Below are 20,089 nucleotides of genomic sequence, written 5' to 3'. Positions count from 1 at the left end.
TCGCGTTGGTGCATTTCGTGAAGAGCTCGCGCGTTTCTCGTGTCTCTGTCAAACAGCGGGAAGCGTCAGAAGTCCTTACGGACGGATCGTTCCCAGGTGGAAGGCATTGTGCGTTTTTTGCCTTCTCGTTCCTTCAACATATGCGGATCGGCGCGTTGCTCACATGCGGGGATGCTGCCATGAAATGCGTTTGTCTCTCAGCCGATCCTCGCTTTACGGCCAAGTGTTTTTCTTCAGCTGATTCAGCGATGCGCCTGTCCCTTTGGCGCCTCGTTGAGGGTCTAGCTGTAATCCTTCCGTGTTTAGTCCCGACTTGTACAGAGTGGCTTGGCCTTCCGTTTCACCAGTCGTTGCGCTCACGGGCAGGTGGCAACGTGTGTTTCTGTTTGCGGAGAGACAGGGATTCTTTCCTTCTGTCGAAGATGGCCCTTTTCCGCTTTCTCGTCTTACGGCGTGGGCTGAGAGGCATTGTTCTCATGTTTACGCGGGTGACCGGTGAATGGACTAGCCGTGTCAGCAGAGACCGTGCTAAGGGGAATAGCAAGCTATACTAACACACTTTGTTGCCCTGGCACCCGGGCGCTTGACTCGGTTGCCTTTTCTGGTTTTCGGTTCTTCGCTACTTCCCGGTCATCCCAGAGAGAAATGCGTTGCCAACGAATTCCTCGTGACCGCCCCAGGTCTCTTTTTTTGATGCCCCCGCGTCTCTCGAGTGTTTCGTCTCGTGTGGATAGTTTCCTTTGGACCAAACATCACGATGAAAAAAGGCACCAGTCTAGATTCAGGGGCACAAGCCAAGTCGTCTCTTTCCTGGGTCGACTGTCTTCCACCCAGTGCTCGTGACCGCAGGCGCGCAACTTCGAGTTGTCCCGCCACACCACAGAGGCTTCGCCAGCTAGTTAGTTTGCTCACTTGTTCTGTTTCTGTGACACAAAGACAAGAAGAGTCAACTTTTTGGAATAACTCTGTTTAAAGCGAGGCCTGCGCCAGATAGGAAACGCAGGACAAGAAGGCGTGACGCATCTTGTGTGCATCACCGTGTCATTTTTTCTTTGAAAAACGAAAAGCAGTAAAAAGCATGCATCAACTGTTTTTCCTTCGACAGGGGAGTACCAGGCAGCTGTAGGTGCGTCTGTTTATATATCTCTGTACACCTGCGCCCGCTGAATCATGCCGACACAACAGTATTTTCAAAGTTTATGTTTTTGATTTGACATTTGAGTTTTTTTTCAAACCCGAGAGAGCGCGGATGTTTGTGTGTCCGCAGTTTGAGTCTCGCACGCGGTTTAGCAGAAGATCTTGGATGCAGACGCGGCGGCGCCCTCCTCCTCACCCTGGTCCTCCGGCGTCGTTTTCCCTGACTGTCGACGCCTCTCCTTCTGTCCCAGACGTTTCGTCGTCTCTGTCTTCTCCTTCGTCTCTTTTCTTGTCTTCGCGCTCTCCCCGCCAAGCTTCCTTTTCTGTTCCCCCTCCGTCGCTCGCCGATGGCGTGTTGTCTCCCTCTGCAGAAGCTTCGGGCTTCATCTCTTCGTTTTCTTCGCGCTCTGCCTTAGGCTCTTCTGCCTCTTCGCCTCTGCTGCCGGCGCATCCATACGCAGCGAAAAACGAGCTTCCGAACGGCTTGGCTTACTTCCTTCTTCCCCATGCGTACCCTCCAGGGTCGCTTGAGGTGCATATGGAGGTGCACGCAGGCAGCACCAGCGAGGGAGAGCACGAGCGCGGCATCGCCCATCTCTGCGAACATATCAGCTACATGGGCAGTCGAAAGCGAGAGGCCTTGATTCGCCACCAAGCAGAAACCAACGCGTACACAGACTTCCACCACACGGTCTTCTTTGCGGCGTGGCGAGGCGGCGACAAAGAGGACGAAACTACGCGAGACGCGAGCCAGGAGCAACTGACCACCGAAGCGAAACTCCGTTTAGCCCTGGCCGCCATGAGAGAAGTCCTGGAGGTGAGCAGACTGGAGTCGCTGCGTCCTCCTCTCAGGTTGGCGGCTTGCATGCTGTCTTGCGACTTGGCAGGGGTAGAGCGCGCGGAGAATTTGTCACCCGAGATTGGTTTTGACTTCCCCTAGCACTTGCTCATTCCTGGCGCTTCACCCTTTCGCCTTCCTGGTTGGCAGCGTCGTGTCAGGGACTCGCCTGCAGATGCTTCTGCAGAGAGTGGAAGCGATTCTCTGGTCACCTTGTTTCTGCTTCAAGGATCAGCGCGGCCTCCAGTGTTCTGCATTGTTGGCACACGTCTACGGTGTTTGCGGGACGCCGTTTCCCTACGTTCTTCTGATTCTCGAGCCGGCCTCGTATTCCTCGGGATGCCTTACCTCTGTCGCGCTTCCAACCGTGTCCTACCAGTTTCGGATTGTCCTTTCTTTCCAGGCGCCGACGCAGTTTACCACTGAGCGTTTGAATCGGGAGCGGGCGGCGGTGATTTCTGAGGCGTCTTTGGTGAACACGATTTCGTACCGAAAGGAGCAGATTCTGCTCTCGTTGCTGCATGCAGAGACGATTCTGCCCTCGCGGTTCCCCATCGGTCGCCTAGACCAGATAAGATCGTGGAGGGTCGAAGACGCTAGGCGCTTCCACGCCCGTTGCTACAGACCCGACAACGCGGCGATCTACGTCGTCGGGGACATTGGCCGCGAACGCGCAGAGAAAGTCGTTCGCGAAATCCTCGGCCCTGTCAAACCCAAAGAGGAGGAAGAATCCAACTGGCTCAAGTTGAACGATGTCTGGAAAAACACCGTCAAACACGTGTAAGAAAACGACCAAACGAAAAAAGCTAAGCCGTGAAGCTGGATTGGTCTACTTCCATGCTTTGTCTTTCGAGAGAAACATTCCTGGAAGCTGCGCCACTTGCGAGGTAGACAAAAACCGTCGTCGTATGTGCTCGTGGGTGTTGTGCCAAGGGGTCGGCGAAACGAACGACTCCGTGGCTGGCGGCCTGTTTGATCAAGAAAAATAAAAAGCTCTGTTGGGCATCGGATGATGGAGGACCGCGCGGGTGTTTGTATGACCGGCGGCGCGTGCATTGAGGTGGAAATCTGGAGTTGGGCGACAACTTTTGGGATGCTAGGGAAAAGGTTTTTTTTAGTCAGAGAGTGTGTCGGTGGCCGAAGCTGATGCCGTGCGAGAGAGGACACACACCGTGCATGCGTTTCTTCTAATCAAGAACAAAATGTGTATCTCGTTCGTCTTTTCGCTTCCCACATCGTCAGCTCGGCGTGGTTCCCTCCACTCGCCCACCGTTGGCGAAGTTCGTCGTCTTCTACTAGCCTGCCTTCGTCTCCTGCATCTTCTTCTAGACCTTCGGCTTCTCCAGAGTCTCCTTCTGCTGATGCGCCTCCGTCTGCGGCGTCGCCTGAGACTTCTCAGGCTTCCTCGGCGTCTGCTCGTGGTTCCGCTTCTGGCGGATGCCCCTCGTCTTCGCTGTTTTCTTCTCGCGAGCTGCACATCTGGAAGCATCCCTTGATTCAACAGTTCTCCTTGGTTTTCCTATCGAAGAAGCCACTCCGGCCACTCAAGACGTTCGCAGACTACAAGCGGCTGATTTTGCGCAAGCTGATTCTTCAGGCCCTGTCCCTGCGTCTCAGTTGTGCCACCAGGGAGCGAGGCGCGAATATTCATCAGATCGACCTGTGTGAAGTCAACAGCATCAAAGAAGGATGTCGCGTCCTTTCGCTAGAAGTTCAGTCGAATCAACGGGGAGAAGAATGGAAAGATGCCATCAACACAGCCATTCAACAAGTGAGGACTAGATCAAACGCTCGCAGACCAGCTATGTAGATATATATATATATATATTCTGTGTTCACGGTTGCATATTGATACACAGATAAACATAGATACGTTGGTATTGGTATAGACCTAATGAGAGATGAATACATACATACATATAAACATATATATATATATATATATAGATAGATAGATAGATAGATACAGAGGCAGGGTAAGGGCTCTGCTTAGTGCGGGGATGATGATGCCAAGTCAGGAGATGCGTTGAACGTTTCCTTCCAGCCGTGTACAGGTTTCCCTTTTTCAGGTAGTCGTGCGAGCTGCGGGCTGCCGTCGTGGCGTCACGATTCGCAAGAGAAATGCAAAACGCCTTTTATCTTTTCTTGTGCTTAGGTGCGGCAAATGGCTCACTACGGCCTCTCTCGGTCGGAGTTGAGGAGCCTGTTGAGCACGTACAGCGTGAATTTGCGTCGTCTTCGTCTCTCTCAACTTTCATCTGCCGACATGCTTCGCGTGGTGATGGAGACAGCAGCTTGTCATCATACTCTCCTGCATCTTGAAGAGGAGAAACAGATCGCTATGGATCTCTTAGGTCTTCACTGCGCGACCACCAACAGTCCTATTGTCCCTTCGGAGTCGACCGAGTCGTCGTCAGCTCCAGGCTCTGTCTCGCCTTCTTCGTCTCCGGAGGCCTCGCTGTCTGCGCCGGCTGGGCCGCTTGCGTTGGCGTCAGCCAGAGACACAGACGAAGAGCATTCCGCACTTGAAGCTAGCGAGGACGCCGAAGCTGAGAGAGCCGACGCCGATGCCCTCGCCGCGAGTGAAGAAGAGCTGCTACGCGAGATCAACAAAGAAGCAAACGACTTGTGCAGATGGATCGAAATTCACCCGGACGACGCGCAGAGTGGACCTGATGTCGTGCTTGCCTTCATGCACGGCCCGGCGGCTTCGGAGCGACCTCGGAAGAAAAGCGCAGAGCAGGGAAATGAAGACGGTGCGGCCGAATCCTTAGAGGGAAATGAAGTAACTGAGGACCGGGTGCCAAGCCCCGCAGTGCCGAGCTGCAGTGCGCTGGTCAGCCGGCGGCTTCGGCCTGGCCCTCTCGATGGCACGGAGAGAGAAGTCAAGAGACACCGTCCACCAGGGTCGGGCGATGAATCTTCTGCAGACCAAGGAGCAGACGCCAAGAAAGAAAATCCGCCAGACCCGGTCGAGCAAAACGGGGGGGACGCGACACACGGCGACACGACCATCGTCCCCATCAAGAAGGAAGACATCGCCGCGGCAATCACGCATGCATTCCAGCAAGAAATCGGGCCGCCAACAGCCGACATACAGGTAGGATGAGGCGCAGAAGAATGCAAGGGTACACGGGTCGGGGGATCGTTCGGATTCTTGGGAGAACTGGTGAGAGTGTGAAGTTCCCCTCCTGGCGCGGTTATCGGCGCACGGCTTAAACGAAGCAGATTTGAGGTGGCGCAAACTGAGGAGTAGGACCAATAACTTTCAATACGTTTGCGGGCACTCGGCTGGAAACGCACTGAGGCTACCTGGCTCTGTCTGCCAGGCCATATCGTAAAGCAATTAGAAATATTGCAAACAGTTATATATATATATATATATATATACATATATACACGTATTCGAACAGGAGCACGTGGAAGAGTGTGGATGTGGAGTGCCACTGTTGGTGACACCTGCCTGTCAACTCTGTTGGCTTCTATGGAACATTCACTGTCGTCGTCAGCAGTGTGCATGTTGTTGTCTTTCTTTTGCGATGCGGACGACCGCAGAACTCTCGTGGTTGCTGTCTCGTGCCGGACTTCTTTGCGGTGGTCTGTAGGGAAACCGGGCTCCTTTACGTCCCTCTGGTCGAGGCCCACATACCTCACTGCTCCTGCTTCTGCTTATTTCCGTTTTTCTGTGTTGAGCGTGAAATCGTGTTGGATCTCCAGTATTACATTTGCTCTGGCTTCCTTGCTCTCTTCTTGCACTTGTCCTTTCCTTAGGCCCCTGCGCGCCTGTTGAGCGCTGAAGAGAGTGCCGCGCTTTTTCGTCAGGCGACGGAGTTTCGGGACGTTGTTCATGAAGGAAACCGAGAATCGCGGAAGGTCACCCGACCGGAGATACCTCCAGAGAATGCAGGGATATCAGGTGACCACGCCACCCCCCTTTTGCACAGGATTGGCCCAGAGAAGAAGGACGACAATGCAGACAGCGAGCGGGCTTTCCTTCGCAGCCATTCAATGAGACTGACGCGTCTACACAACAACATAAAATTCAATGCGAAGGTTGCTGATGATGAGAAAGGCACCGCGCACATTCGCCTTCTGCTTCCAGGTAAACTGGATGTTTCGTTGAAAAGATGAAAATTCGTTTTGGTTGTTCTCGCGTTCCTAGTCCTTTCATAGGGTCTTTTCGGTCCAGTCCCCATCAGAGGTTTCGCGAGTGTCTTTCTTGTCTGTGATTGTGTGGCTTCGAAAATCGTTCTTCTGCAGCTTCGTTACTCTTTTCCAACTGCCCGGAGAGGTGCGTTTCCTGCGTCGTCAGGCCTGCTGTTGCCCATGAGTATATTTGCCAGCTTATCGGGTCATGCATACGGAGACAAGTTCCAATTTCTACTTTGGGCTCTGCTCCTGCGAGAAAGTTGATGTTGAATTTCGATTTGGATGCACTCGAAAAGGAGAATGCACGGGCTCAGGGGGAGACACTGATTTTCTTTCCACTCTTTTGTCCTCAGGCGGACGCATGGGTGCGGCGGTGAACCCAACTGCCCTGTCTTCGCCGTCGCCGCAGGGCCGGCGACTCGAACAAGAAGGCGCGAAGGAAGCTAACGACGTGGATCGAGTAAACGGACACAGAGGAGTTCCTACAGTGCTGAATGTGAATCCCGACAGCGCAGAGAGCCGGATGCGAAGCCAGCTGGAGACCCGCAGTCGCTGGGGCGCTGCCCTGGTCCTCGGCGCCCGAACCATGATGGAAGGTGGCGCCTTGGGAGAATTCACCAGACAACAGGTGGAAAGGTTCTGTCAAAGGAATCTTCTAGGTACGGGGCCCGAGCTACTTAAGGGTGTACAGCAGCTTTGCATGTTTCGACATGTGGTCATCTGCGCCAACTGAAAAGGACGAGGAAAAAACTGATGAGGTCGTCTCTTGGCTGAAGCGGGCAAACCGAGGTCAGGGAATCTTTTCACTGATATGTTCACCGTATATGTCTGCTTACCAATACTTCCGTCTCTCTTCGCGTATGTCTGCATCTGCCAAACCTGCGGAGAGTGTAACGTTGCTTAAACGTGCGGGTGTGTGCTAGAATTTGCTTCCCTTCTGCTCGCTTGGCGTGCAACTCTTTATCGGCCACAAGCGTATATATATATATATATATATGTATATATATATATGGACATGTGTTTGTGAACCACATTCAGTGTGTGGTTAAGAATGCGTGTTCTGTGTCCGGTCTTGGCGGCTGTTTTTCAGGCGTTTCCATCGATTGCTTGGATGAGTTCTTCTCGATTGACATCAGCGTCCCGACAAACATTGGGAGTGATTTTCCGGTCCACAATGGCCCCGCGGGAGGTCCTTTGGAGAGCGCATTTCAGCTTCTTCGTCTCGTTCTCTCCTCCTTCGTGTACGAAGAAGACGCGTTCGATCGCGCCAGACAGCAGGTGCTTTTGGACTGCGAACACTACACGAAGGATCTCTCAGTAAGCAACTCGGAGTGGATGCAGAACGTCCCGGTTTGTGGCTTGATGGAACAGCTGCATGTAACTCTTTTAACTCAAACCCAGTCAACCGGTCGTAACACCAATTCATACTCGTATGTGGATGTCGTGAAGACAAAGTCGTTGCTTCATTTTAGCATTCTCATGCCAAGCGGTTCCATGTAAAGCACACTGATTCGCTTGCTCGTCCACGCATCCATTTGTCTCCGTCTTCGTGGGTAACTGAAATAATGTTCACTCCCAGCTTAGGCGATTTTATCTGCAGAACTTTCAGACTGCAAATCAGCTCTTCTCTCTTGCGTCAAGGCACCGTTTGTGTCAGAACGCTATTGATGCACTCTTTGAGTTTTTTTTGCGCAACCAGGCATACTCCCTGGGCGAGCTGGTGATCGAGATGAGTGGCGGCGACCCGCGTTTCCTCTGCCTTCGTCCGGAGGTCGTCAAGACCCTTTCTTTCGCAGATGTGAAGCGAGTCGTCCGCACGCTTCTGCAGGACCAGTTAAAGGCAGGAAACATGGAGCTGAGCGTTGTGGGTGATATCAACCTACGGGACACTGAGGTGCTTGCGCAGGCGTACCTAGGAACCTTGCAGAACATTCCGCTGAATGAGGACGACAGCACGGCAGAGCAGGTCGCAGAGGGCGAGAGCGATGTGGCGGGAAGGCTACACGTGTCGGGGGGCGAACGCGACGAACAGAAGTCGAACGATATGGATGCCTGTTTGGCAGAATCCCCTTTTCTCCATTTACAAAGGCGGCGTTCGTCTGTGATTTCTCGTCCTCTGGAGGAGACGAACGGTCGCGAAGAGGCTTCCGGGAGGGCAAGGGACCAGAAACGGAAAGAGCAACGCGTGTACGTCCATGTAATTGATTCCGACGAACGTGCTGTCGTCCATCTGGCTGGTTATGCCTCGAATAGATGGGGGGTCCTCCCCAACGGCAGGCTGGCGTGGACTTCGTCCCATCCGTTCGCTTCGTCGTTTGCGCCTTCGTCTTTCTCTTTCTCGAACGCGCGAACGCACCATGCAGGCAGCCAGTCGGAGCTGGGTGGGGAAACAGCGAGGAATGTGGATCAGGAAGAAGGAAAGGGGAAACCCCTAGGAGCAGACAGTGAAGATGAGGCCCTGTGGGACCCGCGGCGCCACCCAGCCTTCGGACGCGTCGCCCTCTGGCTTCTGCAAGAAATTGTTTCCAAACGCATGTTCAGTGTGGTAAGGGACGACCGTGCCACACACGCAAGGCACTTGGCAAGTTCATCGGGGAGAATATCTTGAGGCAATCGATACAGTGCCTTGCCGTACTTATGCTACAAACGTCTGTAAATAGATGCAGTTCAGTGTAATGCCGTGGCGACAAAGTTACTGAAGGCCTTAAACTCCATACGCTGTTGACGAGGCGTGGAATCAGCGGCCACACACGTAGGCTGACAGAAGCGTGCATGCCCCTGGTCAATAATACGTGTTTACGTGTACACAGAGAGACGTGGCAACTTGTCAACGAAGCGTTGAAAGTGTATTCTTACGGATTTTTATCCTTGATAACCCTGCTGGAGGCCACGGACGTAGCTTTGAGTCATCGTCTTTCTTTGATTTGCTTTGGCTCTGCGATTGTGTTGTCCCTCACGACTCTTTTTATTTCCAGCTCCGCGAAGAGCAGCGCCTGACGTACGACGCGACCTTCGATTTTCTTTCCTTTGAAATACTTCGGGGCGGCCTCTTCGTCGTCACCGTACATACTGAACCGCGTCTCGTGGAGGCAGTTTTGCAAGTCGCACGCACAGCGCTAAGGGACCTCGCTACGGTTCGCCCGCTTCAAGGATACCAGCTCGAAAGTGCCAAGAAACAAATCATCTCCCGGCATGCACACGACAGACAGATGGGGCGGTATTGGATGGAGCTTCTTGCGGGACTACAACTAGACAATGTAAGTAAACAATACCACCTAGGCGAACGAGAAAGATTTGAAAGTCATTGGTCACTTCTGATGGTTGTGGGGTTCAAGCCGGTGCTGATACACCCCCTCCTTTCCAGCGTATGTAACTAAAAATAAACATATTGCCACAGCATGAATAAATATGCGTTTTTGTTTTGTTTACCTTCCCATTTATTTACAGCTACCACAGAAGAACATCGCATATATTCGCGATCTCCCTGCCGTTGTCGAGAGCGTCACGCTGGAGGACCTGCAGGAGATATTTGAATCTTTTGGGTTGCGTGACGCTGACCTCTGGGAGGGTGTTGGAACCGCCGGCCCCGTACCCCCGGGCGGCTTCATCGGGAGAAAGAGTGGCGACCGAAAGCGTCTTTCCGTAGCTTCAACACTTAGAGGTTAATTCGGAGAGATGCCGTTTAGACGAGAAACAACTGGCCAGCCGGTTTAGTTATGCTAGTGATACATTTACCCCCATTATGCGAAAGTACGCAGAACAGAGCGACCTTTGCTCGTGATCTCGTAGACGATGGGCAGACTATTGAGACGAGGACGCAGCCGTGAAAACCGTAAGTGAATTCAACTTCGGTCGTAGTCCGTTTGCACGACACGCTTGCTTCCATGTGCACATTCCTACAATTTAGTAAACGGAGGCTTTCACATTGAATGCTGTACACAAATAAGAAGGATACAGCCGAGCCGGATACTGGCGTGAAAACATTTTCCCACTTTCTGTCGAACGGTAGGTCGCGGCAATGGTTCTGTGTGTCATACGGCGATTTCGCTGCTGTGAAACGAAGCAATGTAGTGCAACGACAAACCAAAGCGTGTGAGACTGCCTCATTTTTGGCAGCTTGTAGTTATACTTAGAGCTGCAGAAACCCGAACCTGACCCAGAATGCTTTCGTGCTGTTGTAGTGGCGTTGTGAAGAAAAGCAGGTGCAAACTTGAATTGCTGGATGTGTTCTTACATGCCATAGAAACGGCAGCAAAGGGAAGTTTGGTGTATTCTTTGTTTCTTTTCAATTGTCCTCTAAATGTGGAGAACAGACGTGTGTGTGCTTTGTTTTTTGTGCTTTAAAGGAGACTAAGATCTCTCTTTGGTCATTAACGGATTTGTTAAACCTTAAATGACGGGCTGTCAGCTCCGTTTCGTCATTGACTGCGGCACTAACAAATCTGTGCCTGAGCTCCCGGTTGCTGAAGCTGTTCATAACGATGTAGATGACTGTTGCAGTCCTATTTATTTCGATTGATTGCGAGGCAGTTCATCCCTCCAAATGACTCTTCAGACCACCTTGGAAAGGGAAACGAAAGGGCAAAAGTGCAAGTTGGCAGCAATGTATCAGTTTAATTCGAACGGTATAGTGGGCACGCAAAATCGGGTGCACCAGAAGTCCTTCACCTCTCTTCAGTTGCTTTTGTAAGGAGCATCAATTTGTACTTGACATCCTCTTCAAAAGGTGCTCGATGACGAACGTGAAGCGTCACGTTCAAAATTTTGAACTGTTGGTCTCGTGATCGACGAACACTAGAGGCGCGGAGCAGGGTACATCGTCTTAGACATGTAGTATTACAGTGATCTGTTGGTAAATCCGGTGTTTCGTTTAACCCAACACCATTAGTGAGACAGCCGCGTTACAAGAAGTCCCATCACGTGATGAAGCACTCCAATTTTAAAGAAGCCACTGTAGGTTACATGCGTATGCGCGGTGTACGAATCCCTCAAGTATGCATAAGCGAAAACTCAGACAAATTCGCGCGTAAGATGCGGAAAGATACACACATATATGGGAATACCGGACCGGGTGGCGGGGTGATAGGACTCGGGGAGAGCGAAATATGTCAAGCAAGCGGAGACAAAAAGTTGCCGGACTGTCCAACTGCGACAGGGGTCACTATGCCTGCCTCAGGCTACTCGTGCCAGAGCGATTAGAAGTGTAAGTTCGTGGCCGCTGCTACCAGATAAGCAAGCCTCATGAACACCAGAGGTGGCAACCCTGCAACTCGGTCAAGCGCACGAGTCGTGTCCCCTGTTCGACCAAAGACGGAAGATTCCCCTACCTTGATCTGCGAGCGGCCTGTCCGTGGTGGTGCATTCGAAACCTGAGGTGTTGAGGTAATGCCCGGTAGCCTTTCCTTCGGTCCCTCAAGTATCGGTTTGCTCGCCTGCACACACGAACGGCGTATTTCTATGCACACACATATACAGGTAGGTGACTTCAATTAGCGAAGGGAGTTTGTCGGTACTACTTACTCCGCACTGTCTTTGTACGCATTGGCGTTTTTGTGACTCGGTAAATTACAGCCAGAACATGTGACTGCCCATGAAGGATGTGAATGTGCTCGTGAACCAAACAGTGCAACAGTGGTTGCCTCTGTAGGCTGACGCGGGCACAAGGGCGGAACAGGATGCCTGCCACCCGTTGAAGCGGAGTGCGTGGGGTTCGTTCCTTTACATTTCGGTCGATATTTTTTTTGTCCTCCTCAGCGTGGTGATTTTACTTACATTGAGGAAGCTTGAGTTGCAAGGATACATCAGAACGCATATATGCAAATCCGTACTGTCACACACAAAAACACGGGGTGTAATTGTATATGTACATAGGCGTGTGGTGGTGCGTAGATCCACCGCATACATGAGTGCGCGCATGGACGTATGTCTCAGGAAACCGCTGTGGTCTCTCACCATTTTTCTAAGAGACTCAGTTCCGCCTTAAAATGTGGCAGAGCAAAAAAAAACTCGAAATGGCGAGAAATCGAATACCATGACGATGTCACCAGTGTTTCTCATCTTGGCACTGTATAAAGCGGGACGGGACATACATTCAGGGGTTACTGGAGACCTTCGTGTTTGATGGCTTCGGCCAGGTCCTCTTTTGCGCCGATCAAGGGCATTGTCAAACATTTTTGAAGGAGTCCCTGAAGCCCCCACCAGAACTCCACTGGCAGCCAAGGGCTGCACGGTGTGCCGCAAAGGGCCCCTTTCCTACTGCGTGCATGTGAACGACCACCGTGCATGCAGTACGTAAATGTATATACAATATGCAATGCATATTTTTTTTTATGCGCATGCCAAAATAACGCAGATATGTATGTGCACCACCATGCACCGCTCAATGTGCTTAATCAAAGGTCACCGGCTACCGTCATTAACGAAGAAAAACAGTCACATTCAAGTAAGAACAGACATGTGTGTCTGTAGCCGAAAGATCACATACCCGCAGCTGTGTACATACACGCTTTCGCATTCGTGTTCTGCGAACGAAAAGGAAAAGGCGCGTGTGTGCCTGCTCGCAGTTTCTCCCCGTTCACGCGAGCCTCGGTGCAGCTTCGTTCTCAAAAACCGGAAGGGGGATCGCGAACCGAGGCCAAGACCAACGCACCCTGTGGCGCGACTCCAGAACAGACTGGAACTGCACGAGCCGCATATCTCCACTCCTCTGCAAAAATGCCACCGACTGTTCCGCTGTCGAAGGTGAAGTCGGGAAAGGGAACGGGGCCTCAATGGCGTTAGTTCTGCCGGCAGACGGGTTCAAACCGTTTCCCGTACACGCAACACAGTCGTGAATCATCTGTGGTTTCCCTGGTGAACGCGGCCGTACTCACGAGGTGTCTGCTTTCGGAGGGCACACGGAGGCATATCGCACACGCTGCCTACCCTTCGTCGGCACCCCTCTCACAAGGAAAGGCGCCTTCCTCTGAGTGGCAGCTCGTGTGCAACAACTACAAAGCAGAGCCCCAAAGCGGGTGCCTCTTTTCGCCGCTTGTCTGCCGTCTCTTCGACACCCTACACAATTACGCAGTGCCTCTTCGCAGCCCATGAAGGTTCTCACATAGGCTCTACAAAGGGCCGGCGTCAGCCGCATGCAGGGTCGAACGTAGGCGAAGAAGGGCAGCGAAAGAGCGTGGCGAACAAGAGTATGCGACGTCTCGAAAAACTGCCACGACTGAAAAAAGGAAAAATCCTACCTTCAATATGACCCACAGCCTGTCAACCGCATCCGCGTGCCGCTGGATGGGAAAAGGCCACGTGCTGCGGATCAGGCGTGGGACTTCTTCGTCTGGCAATTGTGTAGGGAGCCTTGTCGCTTGAAATGTGGTGCAGGTCCAACCATACACCCGCAACAAACGGCAAGCCGAGGAAAGTCTGTGGCACTAAAAATAGGTAATATCGAGAAATAGCTCATACCCACGCGGGTTCGCTGAGCAAAGGACCCGAGAAAGAGACCAACTGGACACTCCACAACTTTTTGCAGTGATCCAGAAATGTGTACGAGCCTTTGCCGACGGAGCTAGTATCACACGCGCACAGCGTGCCTACTTGGAGTCACCTTCTTAGTGCTTATCTGTATGTATATACACATTTAGACGCCTCACGATACCGTATATCTAAAGGAACCCACGAGGGCCGTTTGGGTATCCTTATTTTCCTTACAAAAGCGAGATTCAGTTTCTGCGCGTGAAGTCGTTTCCGCTCATGGCCAATTACTCCAGAAAGAAAAAGGAGTTATCTGCGTGTCTGACCTTCGCTTTTGTCCCCGTTCCGGCTTCTGTTTCTCGCAAGCTGCACCGCGAGCGTTCTCTGTCTGCCACTCAGCATTGCCTGCGCTCTCCTTCCTCTCACAGATAAGTCCAGCAGAGAGGGAGACGTCTACCACCCCGTCTCCGTGCCAGTTCTTCTCACATGAAGCAGAGTTTTCCGGTGGCCTTTGTCCTGTCGAGGTCCGTTTCTTCCATTCTAAGCAGACCCACGGAAAGTAGGAATCATCCGCCTTCTGTCTGCATGGTAGTGCCTGGTGCCTCTATCTCTTCCTCTGCTCGGCTCCATCATGCCTCTGTCTCAAGGTCCCTTTTGCGTTGGATGAGCCTCGTTTGTTGACTGAAGAACCATCTCAATCTCTACGAAGACAAGCGCCGCCTCCCCCTCCACCACGTGCGCAGGTGACGCGCTTGGTCGCTCGCTCTGCTTCTCGCTCCTTCTCTTTTCCTCTCCGCGTATCGCGTTTCCTCAGGCTGCCCCCCGCGAGTGCACACAGGCACTCGGCCCCAGGCACCTTCGCCTTGATCAGAGTGTCAGAAGTGTACAGTTCAATGATCCAGCGCAGCGCGCCGAACACGCAGAGCCCGAGGAGACAGCTGCCGTGAGCTATCCAGCCGTACATGCTTGGAATGGCGAACGAGAGAACGACGAGAACGATGTCCATGAAAGAGCCGAAAGGGCCTCTGTGTCGAGGCAAAGCCGCCGGTACCTTGCCGCTGTGCAGAGGCACTCTCGTTGCGCTGGCAGCGCACAAGGCACGGCTCGTCGCGCCTCCGCAGTTCGACGTTGCCTCACCAGCTGCGCTCTCAGTCGCGGCGATGCATGCGCCCAGCTCCACTCCCTCCTCTCCTAGAAGACTCTTCGGGGTCACTTGGCCCCTCGTCGTACTCTGCGCGGTCGAGTCGCTCCCCGTGGGGGAGGTGGTTGCAGGCCTTGAGGCCGCCTGCGGTGGCTTCGGTGATTCAGCCGTGGCAGCCAGTTGTTTGGCGGGGGGCGCCTTGCTGGTCTCTGTCTGGACGGCAGGCTTCTGAATGAGGGCGAAGAGTCCATCGAAAATCCGGAAATGTGCATGGGTCTCTGAACCTGTCCTCGGCCGGTTCGGCCCGGCCTCAGGCTCTTCTTCCTCGAGATCTTCTCTCGAAGACTCGCAGGCCTTGGCCTTTCCACGTTTCATGCCGAAGGCGGAGGACGCACGAGGAGTGCCGGGTGCCCAGGAAAGCGAATCCGACTGTGCCAGGGCCGCGGCCGTCATCATGCCTTCTACAGCCCACGAGAGTAAGAAATTCGAGATCGTTAAGGCGGCCTGGTACGTGCCAAGGGAACCGGGTTGTTGAGGAGCCTTATCTAGGTTCTGAGGCGAGGGTGTGCGATTGCAGATTGTAGGCTCAGAAAGAGCCATCTGCTGCGGCTCCTTGCACACGGGCGCGGCCTCTGCGGCGCTCGGGGTCCTACCACCGCACTTTGAAGGTGAGACGTCCGGGGAGCCTGGCGCGGTGTCCGCTTCCGTGGGAGCGGCGTCTGAGTCTTCGTCGCATCCGACTTTCGCCAGCGACGGAGTCAGTTTGCTTGCAGGGCTGAAAGCTTCTCCCGCAGCCGTTTGTGCCTCGGCTCTAGCGCAGCTTCTCAAGGCGGCCGCGTACGCCTTCCGGACGAGGGGCAGGACAATCGCTGTGGCGCCCGAGAAAACGAGGAGCTCGACCGCGACCGCGAGGCGGCGTTTGTGGCCCCAGAGAATCCAGAGGCCGCCGATCGCGAGAGTGTGCACAGTTACAATGAGCTGGGTGGTCTTGGGCCGCAGGTGGCGCATGTAGGCCTCAACGTAGAATTTCCCAAATAGGACAAAGTACGATGCGTACATGGCGAGCGCAATGTTCGCGTTCAGGTGCTCGCTCGCCGGCAAGTCGCTCACCAGCGCCTCGTACGAAAGGAAGAGGCCGACAAACATCTGGACCGTCTGTGACAGCGTGATGTACGGCCGGCACGCCAGGAGGATCGGATGTCTCGCCTGCAAGACGGAGAACGCGTAGTAGAGGTACATCACCCCGTGGATCCCGAGGTTGATGAACGCGAAGTTGTGGCCCATCGACACGGTTACGAGTTGCGCGTGCCAACAGTACAGCGTGACCGTCAGGTGGTGGTACACATGCAGGAAAATTAGGGGCTTTTTCCGCAAACACAGAATGACAGTGTCGCCGAACTCGATCGCCTTCGTCAGCGTGAAGAAGCAGATGACCGCGCGCACAGGCGGCACGAACTGAGTCTCTGGGAAAATGGCTTTCGTCAAGAGCACCGGCTGAGCAACCAGCATTACGAAAAAGCCCAAAAGACTGAGGAGCGAAAGCGCGAGGTTCCAGACAAAACAAGCCGTCTTCAATTTGTACGCAGGCCGGTTCCGCATGTACCACTGCAACCCGTAGACGACGGGGACGTACAGCGCACACGCTACAAAGATCGGAACCTGGAGCACTCGAGCCAAGTCTGCCCCGCCTGTCGGGCGAAGGCAATAAAAGTGAAACAGCTGCCAGAGTGACCACATGTTTCGCTCGGAAGTGGATGGAGAAACCGAGATGGATGGAGTCACCAGGGGAAAGGTGGTGGGGATACTCTGTGGGCGGAAGCAAGGAGCGACTCCGTCAGTGACAGAAACGAAACAATGAAAGCGCAAGAGGAATGTGAGACGGAAGCTGCAGAGACGACGCAGAAGAAAGGGTGCAGAGGGTATACGGTATGTAACTGAGTGTAGGTGTATGACGCTACGGGCAACGTGACTCGATCAAGCACAAGAAAGAACGAATTCCCTCTTCCGAAGAAGTCAAAAAAGATCCCAATATGCGATCTACAGGCCTTTCAACACCGGATTGCTAGGGGCTGCTGAAAATTGTCAGCCACACACCGACTCAATCCCCTTTGGAAAGTCTCGTGAGCCGACTGGAAAAGAAGCGACCGCCCCCTACGTAGCCTCAACAGACAGAAATGGGATGGTTTTCTCTGCCGTAGAGGATTGGATGAAATTAAACAAAGTCAACAAAGACGCTCTCAAATTTCGATTCAGCATTGATTTCCTTCGGCTAGTTGTTCCTTGTTTGCGCGCCACAGTCCCCCATAATGTTATTCACAGGTGTCTCGCTAATGCAGTTAGTAAAACAGAAAGGGGTAGGAAGCCCTGCGCAACGCGAGAACGGAGGTGGCAGCCCTCCTACACAACTACAAAGGAGGCTACGAAAACACACGTATATATTATTTTTGAGGACAGGTGGGCGTTTTGCAGAGTGCAAGCGTTTCGTAAACGTGCACCATCTGCAGTCTAGACGTGTGTCAGGCACACAAAGACACGTCACGACTTCTGCCCTGCAACTGCAGTCTTGGCTGTTCTTCGAAAACAGCCTAAGCAGTGTCGCGAATATAACAAATACACAGGCGTGTAACTACATATACATGCCCACCTATGTAACTGTGGTTCGCCGCCTCTGGCGCGGAACACACATGAAAAGCTACGTAACTCGCCGGAGCGGAAGACCGGAAGCGAGAGGGAAAAATGACGTTGTTTTTCTACTGAGTTCTCGTTTCCGCGCAAAAAAGCGGTGGCATGGACAACGGAGTGAGATCCCTTTCCATTGACTGCAAACGCCTTGATCCGCGTTTCTGGTCCACACGTTTGCGCAACAGCTAAAGAACAAAAAGCAAGCCTCCAAAAAATGATGTGCCTTTTCCTCGCTTGCTGCGTTTTTCACGTTTGCAAGCCGCAGAGCGACATTCGCAATACGTACTACCTCGGACGCCTTGTCTGTGTACACAAAAACTCAACTTCGAGCCCCGCTGTGTCAGGCTCTGAGAAGATGTGCCGAGACACACGTACGCGCACGTACACACACAAACACGTCTATGTGGATGTTTGTTTTATCAATGTCTGCGACCATGTCGAACGGTGCCAGCGAACATAAACACTGCGAGGTGGGGAGATTCGCGTGGAGTAAGTAGGACGCGCGATGTACACAGGGAGCGCGGGGCGGCGTTACGCAGTGAGCCTAGACTGAGGTTCTGCGACCGTCGCGTTTTCTCCACCTCGGAACCGGAAACGTTGCCGACACGCTTTTATTCATTCGGAACCCTCTGTTTCAGCAGCGGACGGCGAAAAGAATCGCTCACCTACTCACATCTGCTACAACAGGTAGGGGAGGGGTAAGTCGAATGGCGGCGACGTGGCACTGAGACAGCCGTAGTGCCGTTGCGCTTTTTGGATTTTGCCACGGTGTTGTCGGCACTCCTTTCGGATTCTGCGTGGCCTACGCTCTCTCTTCTACGAGTTTACTCGAGGAAAAACACGGTCTTCTGAGTCAAGTACACTCGTCTTCAATTTATCTGGAGAAAAAACCTTCACGAGTCTCGACGCTTGCTTCTCTGCCTCTACACTGCCGTCTCACGCTGGTCCAGAGCATATCTTGCCAACGTACCGGCCACGCGCGCACCTCCGACGTCTGGTTGCTGCGCGACAAAATAGCATACGTGTGGTAAAAATGCGCAAAGGGAAGCGGCTTCGTTGTCCAATTACGAGCAACGAGAAGCAGGAAAGACATCCATATCACCAGTCTTTTCGAGAGAATGAAGGGAAAATCCTGGCAGCGAGAGGCAAGAGAAGCGGCACGGGGAGGGCTGCCGCAGCACTCTCATTGGCGGCTCCAAGGTTGCGGTGCCATGGGTTTCTGTGTGTGGTAACGAGAGATGCAGCAGTATTAGCGTCAGGAAGAGAGAGGCGTTTGATGCATGACTTGGCAGAAAGCAGCGGACAGGGAGGTGGTGAGACAATGAAGAACTAATCGGAAGTATCGAGAACTGCAAAGAGCACCCTTTCGCGAGAGAGGAAAAATGCGCTCCACACGAAATCCGCAGTTCCGTGCCGTGCTGCTGCATGTTTCCCAGGCTGTTTAGGTAGGAAAGTGGCACGATTGGCGTTGCAGAGGTCATAAAATCTTCTGTTCGTTTGCGTGAGTGCCACAGGGAGTGCCAAGGACACCTCTCCAGTCAAGACGCAGCGGTTGTGTCACTTTTCCTAAGCTACCTCCTCACAGTCCTACGGAGAGACCGCGCCTCTACGTGGCTTGCAGGTTACCAGGGAAGGATTTTGCGCTTCTTCCCTACGGTGACTATTCACTAGCCAATCGCCTGTTGGTCTTAGTACCCGCGCACAGTGTCTCCCCGTCATTTTCGCTCATTGTATTAAGTGCTTCATATTTTCTTCCTGGTTCCCGGGAAGCCTCGAGTGGAATGGCCGCACGGACGAGGGAGCGCACTTGCGGAGACACACACTCAGACACCTTCCACAGACATTCGTATTTCACGTCACTCTTCAGCCGGCGCAGATTTGCGTAACAACCCCTAACTTTCTTGGTAATAGGGAAATGTCTGTGAGAAAAATAAGACATTTACATGGTCGTATCGGCACAGACAACGAGTACTGCATACCCGGCCCACGACCGTCCAGGTGTCCTGTTTTTCGGACGAGACCAGCAGGTCCGAACCCGCTCTTTGGGTTAACGGCTATCCGTCCCCTTGGCCAGTGAGTCGATTTCTGTCGGAAATTTCCTTGCTGTTTTCTTGTTTAGCACTTGTTCTTGGCATTCCTTCTCTACTTGAGGAGACTCGAGCACTGCTCGCGGTGAAAGCTTGGCAAGCGGCGCTGGCACCGCCCACCAGTGGAGGCCCCTCCGGGCAGCGGCGGTGAGATTTTGCCTCCTGGACACTGCTTGGCATCTGCCTCTTCTGTATCTCTCTCAGAGTCCCCCGGATTTTGCACATAGCAAGAGCACCCACAAAATAAGTCATTGAGAAGAACTCTTTTTAGGTTGTTGTACTGTTGAGGGTCAGTTTCGGCTTCACAGCCACAGACCAGCGGAGTCGGCTTGTCGCCACATCTGACGTGGTGTGAGGTCCACGAGGAAGAGGCGGGCAAGGTTCGTCTTTGCACACGCGAGATCGATGTGATGTGCCCTACGTCATCGGCAAGGATTGGGCTGGCCGAGCATGTTGCCTTCGAGTTCCGTTTTTTCTGTCTGGAAAAAGTAGCGGGCGGAGGCTTCCTGACTGCTTTGGTGCGCGATTTTTCTGAAAAGCCTCTCTTCCTCTCGCGTGCTGACGGTCTCTCTCCCTCGACCACCAATGGCC

At 53.2% G+C, this 20,089-nt stretch overlaps 2 protein-coding genes across 2 annotated transcripts; one reads left to right on the top strand and one right to left on the bottom strand.

Annotated features, from left to right (window-relative positions):
• Window positions 1-422: 422 nt before the first annotated feature.
• TGME49_253890 (peptidase M16 inactive domain-containing protein) lies at window positions 423-9,790 on the top strand (the record flags this gene model as incomplete). Its single annotated transcript, XM_018781030.1, has 11 exons — window positions 423-488; window positions 1,268-1,954; window positions 2,379-2,755; window positions 3,218-3,746; window positions 4,131-5,075; window positions 5,747-6,077; window positions 6,478-6,783; window positions 7,215-7,441; window positions 7,824-8,669; window positions 9,100-9,381; window positions 9,572-9,790. 11 exons carry the CDS (start codon window positions 423-425, stop codon window positions 9,788-9,790), a joined length of 4,815 nt encoding a protein of 1,604 aa, XP_018638161.1.
• An 882-nt stretch (window positions 9,791-10,672) lies between these two features.
• Window positions 10,673-18,381, bottom strand: TGME49_253880 (GNS1/SUR4 family protein). The gene is made up of 2 exons (XM_018781029.1): window positions 12,609-18,381; window positions 10,673-11,556 (listed from the first exon to the last, which is right to left on the bottom strand). The coding sequence occupies exon 1, from the start codon at window positions 16,464-16,466 to the stop codon at window positions 14,283-14,285; it is 2,184 nt and encodes a 727-aa protein (XP_018638162.1). The 5' UTR covers window positions 16,467-18,381; the 3' UTR covers window positions 10,673-11,556; window positions 12,609-14,282.
• Window positions 18,382-20,089: the final 1,708 nt, after the last annotated feature.

The sequence above is a fragment of the Toxoplasma gondii genome, chromosome III (genome assembly GCF_000006565.2).
Source record: "Toxoplasma gondii ME49 chromosome III, whole genome shotgun sequence".
Lineage (NCBI taxonomy): Eukaryota > Apicomplexa > Conoidasida > Eucoccidiorida > Sarcocystidae > Toxoplasma > Toxoplasma gondii.
The sequence above is the reverse complement of the archived record's forward strand: the minus strand, read 5'-3'. Positions and strand labels throughout refer to the sequence as shown.

Coding starts and splice junctions, on each gene's coding strand:
- TGME49_253880 (XM_018781029.1), bottom strand. CDS start 16,466: ATGTGGTCACTCTGGCAGCTGTTTCACTTTTATTGCCTTCGCCCGACA.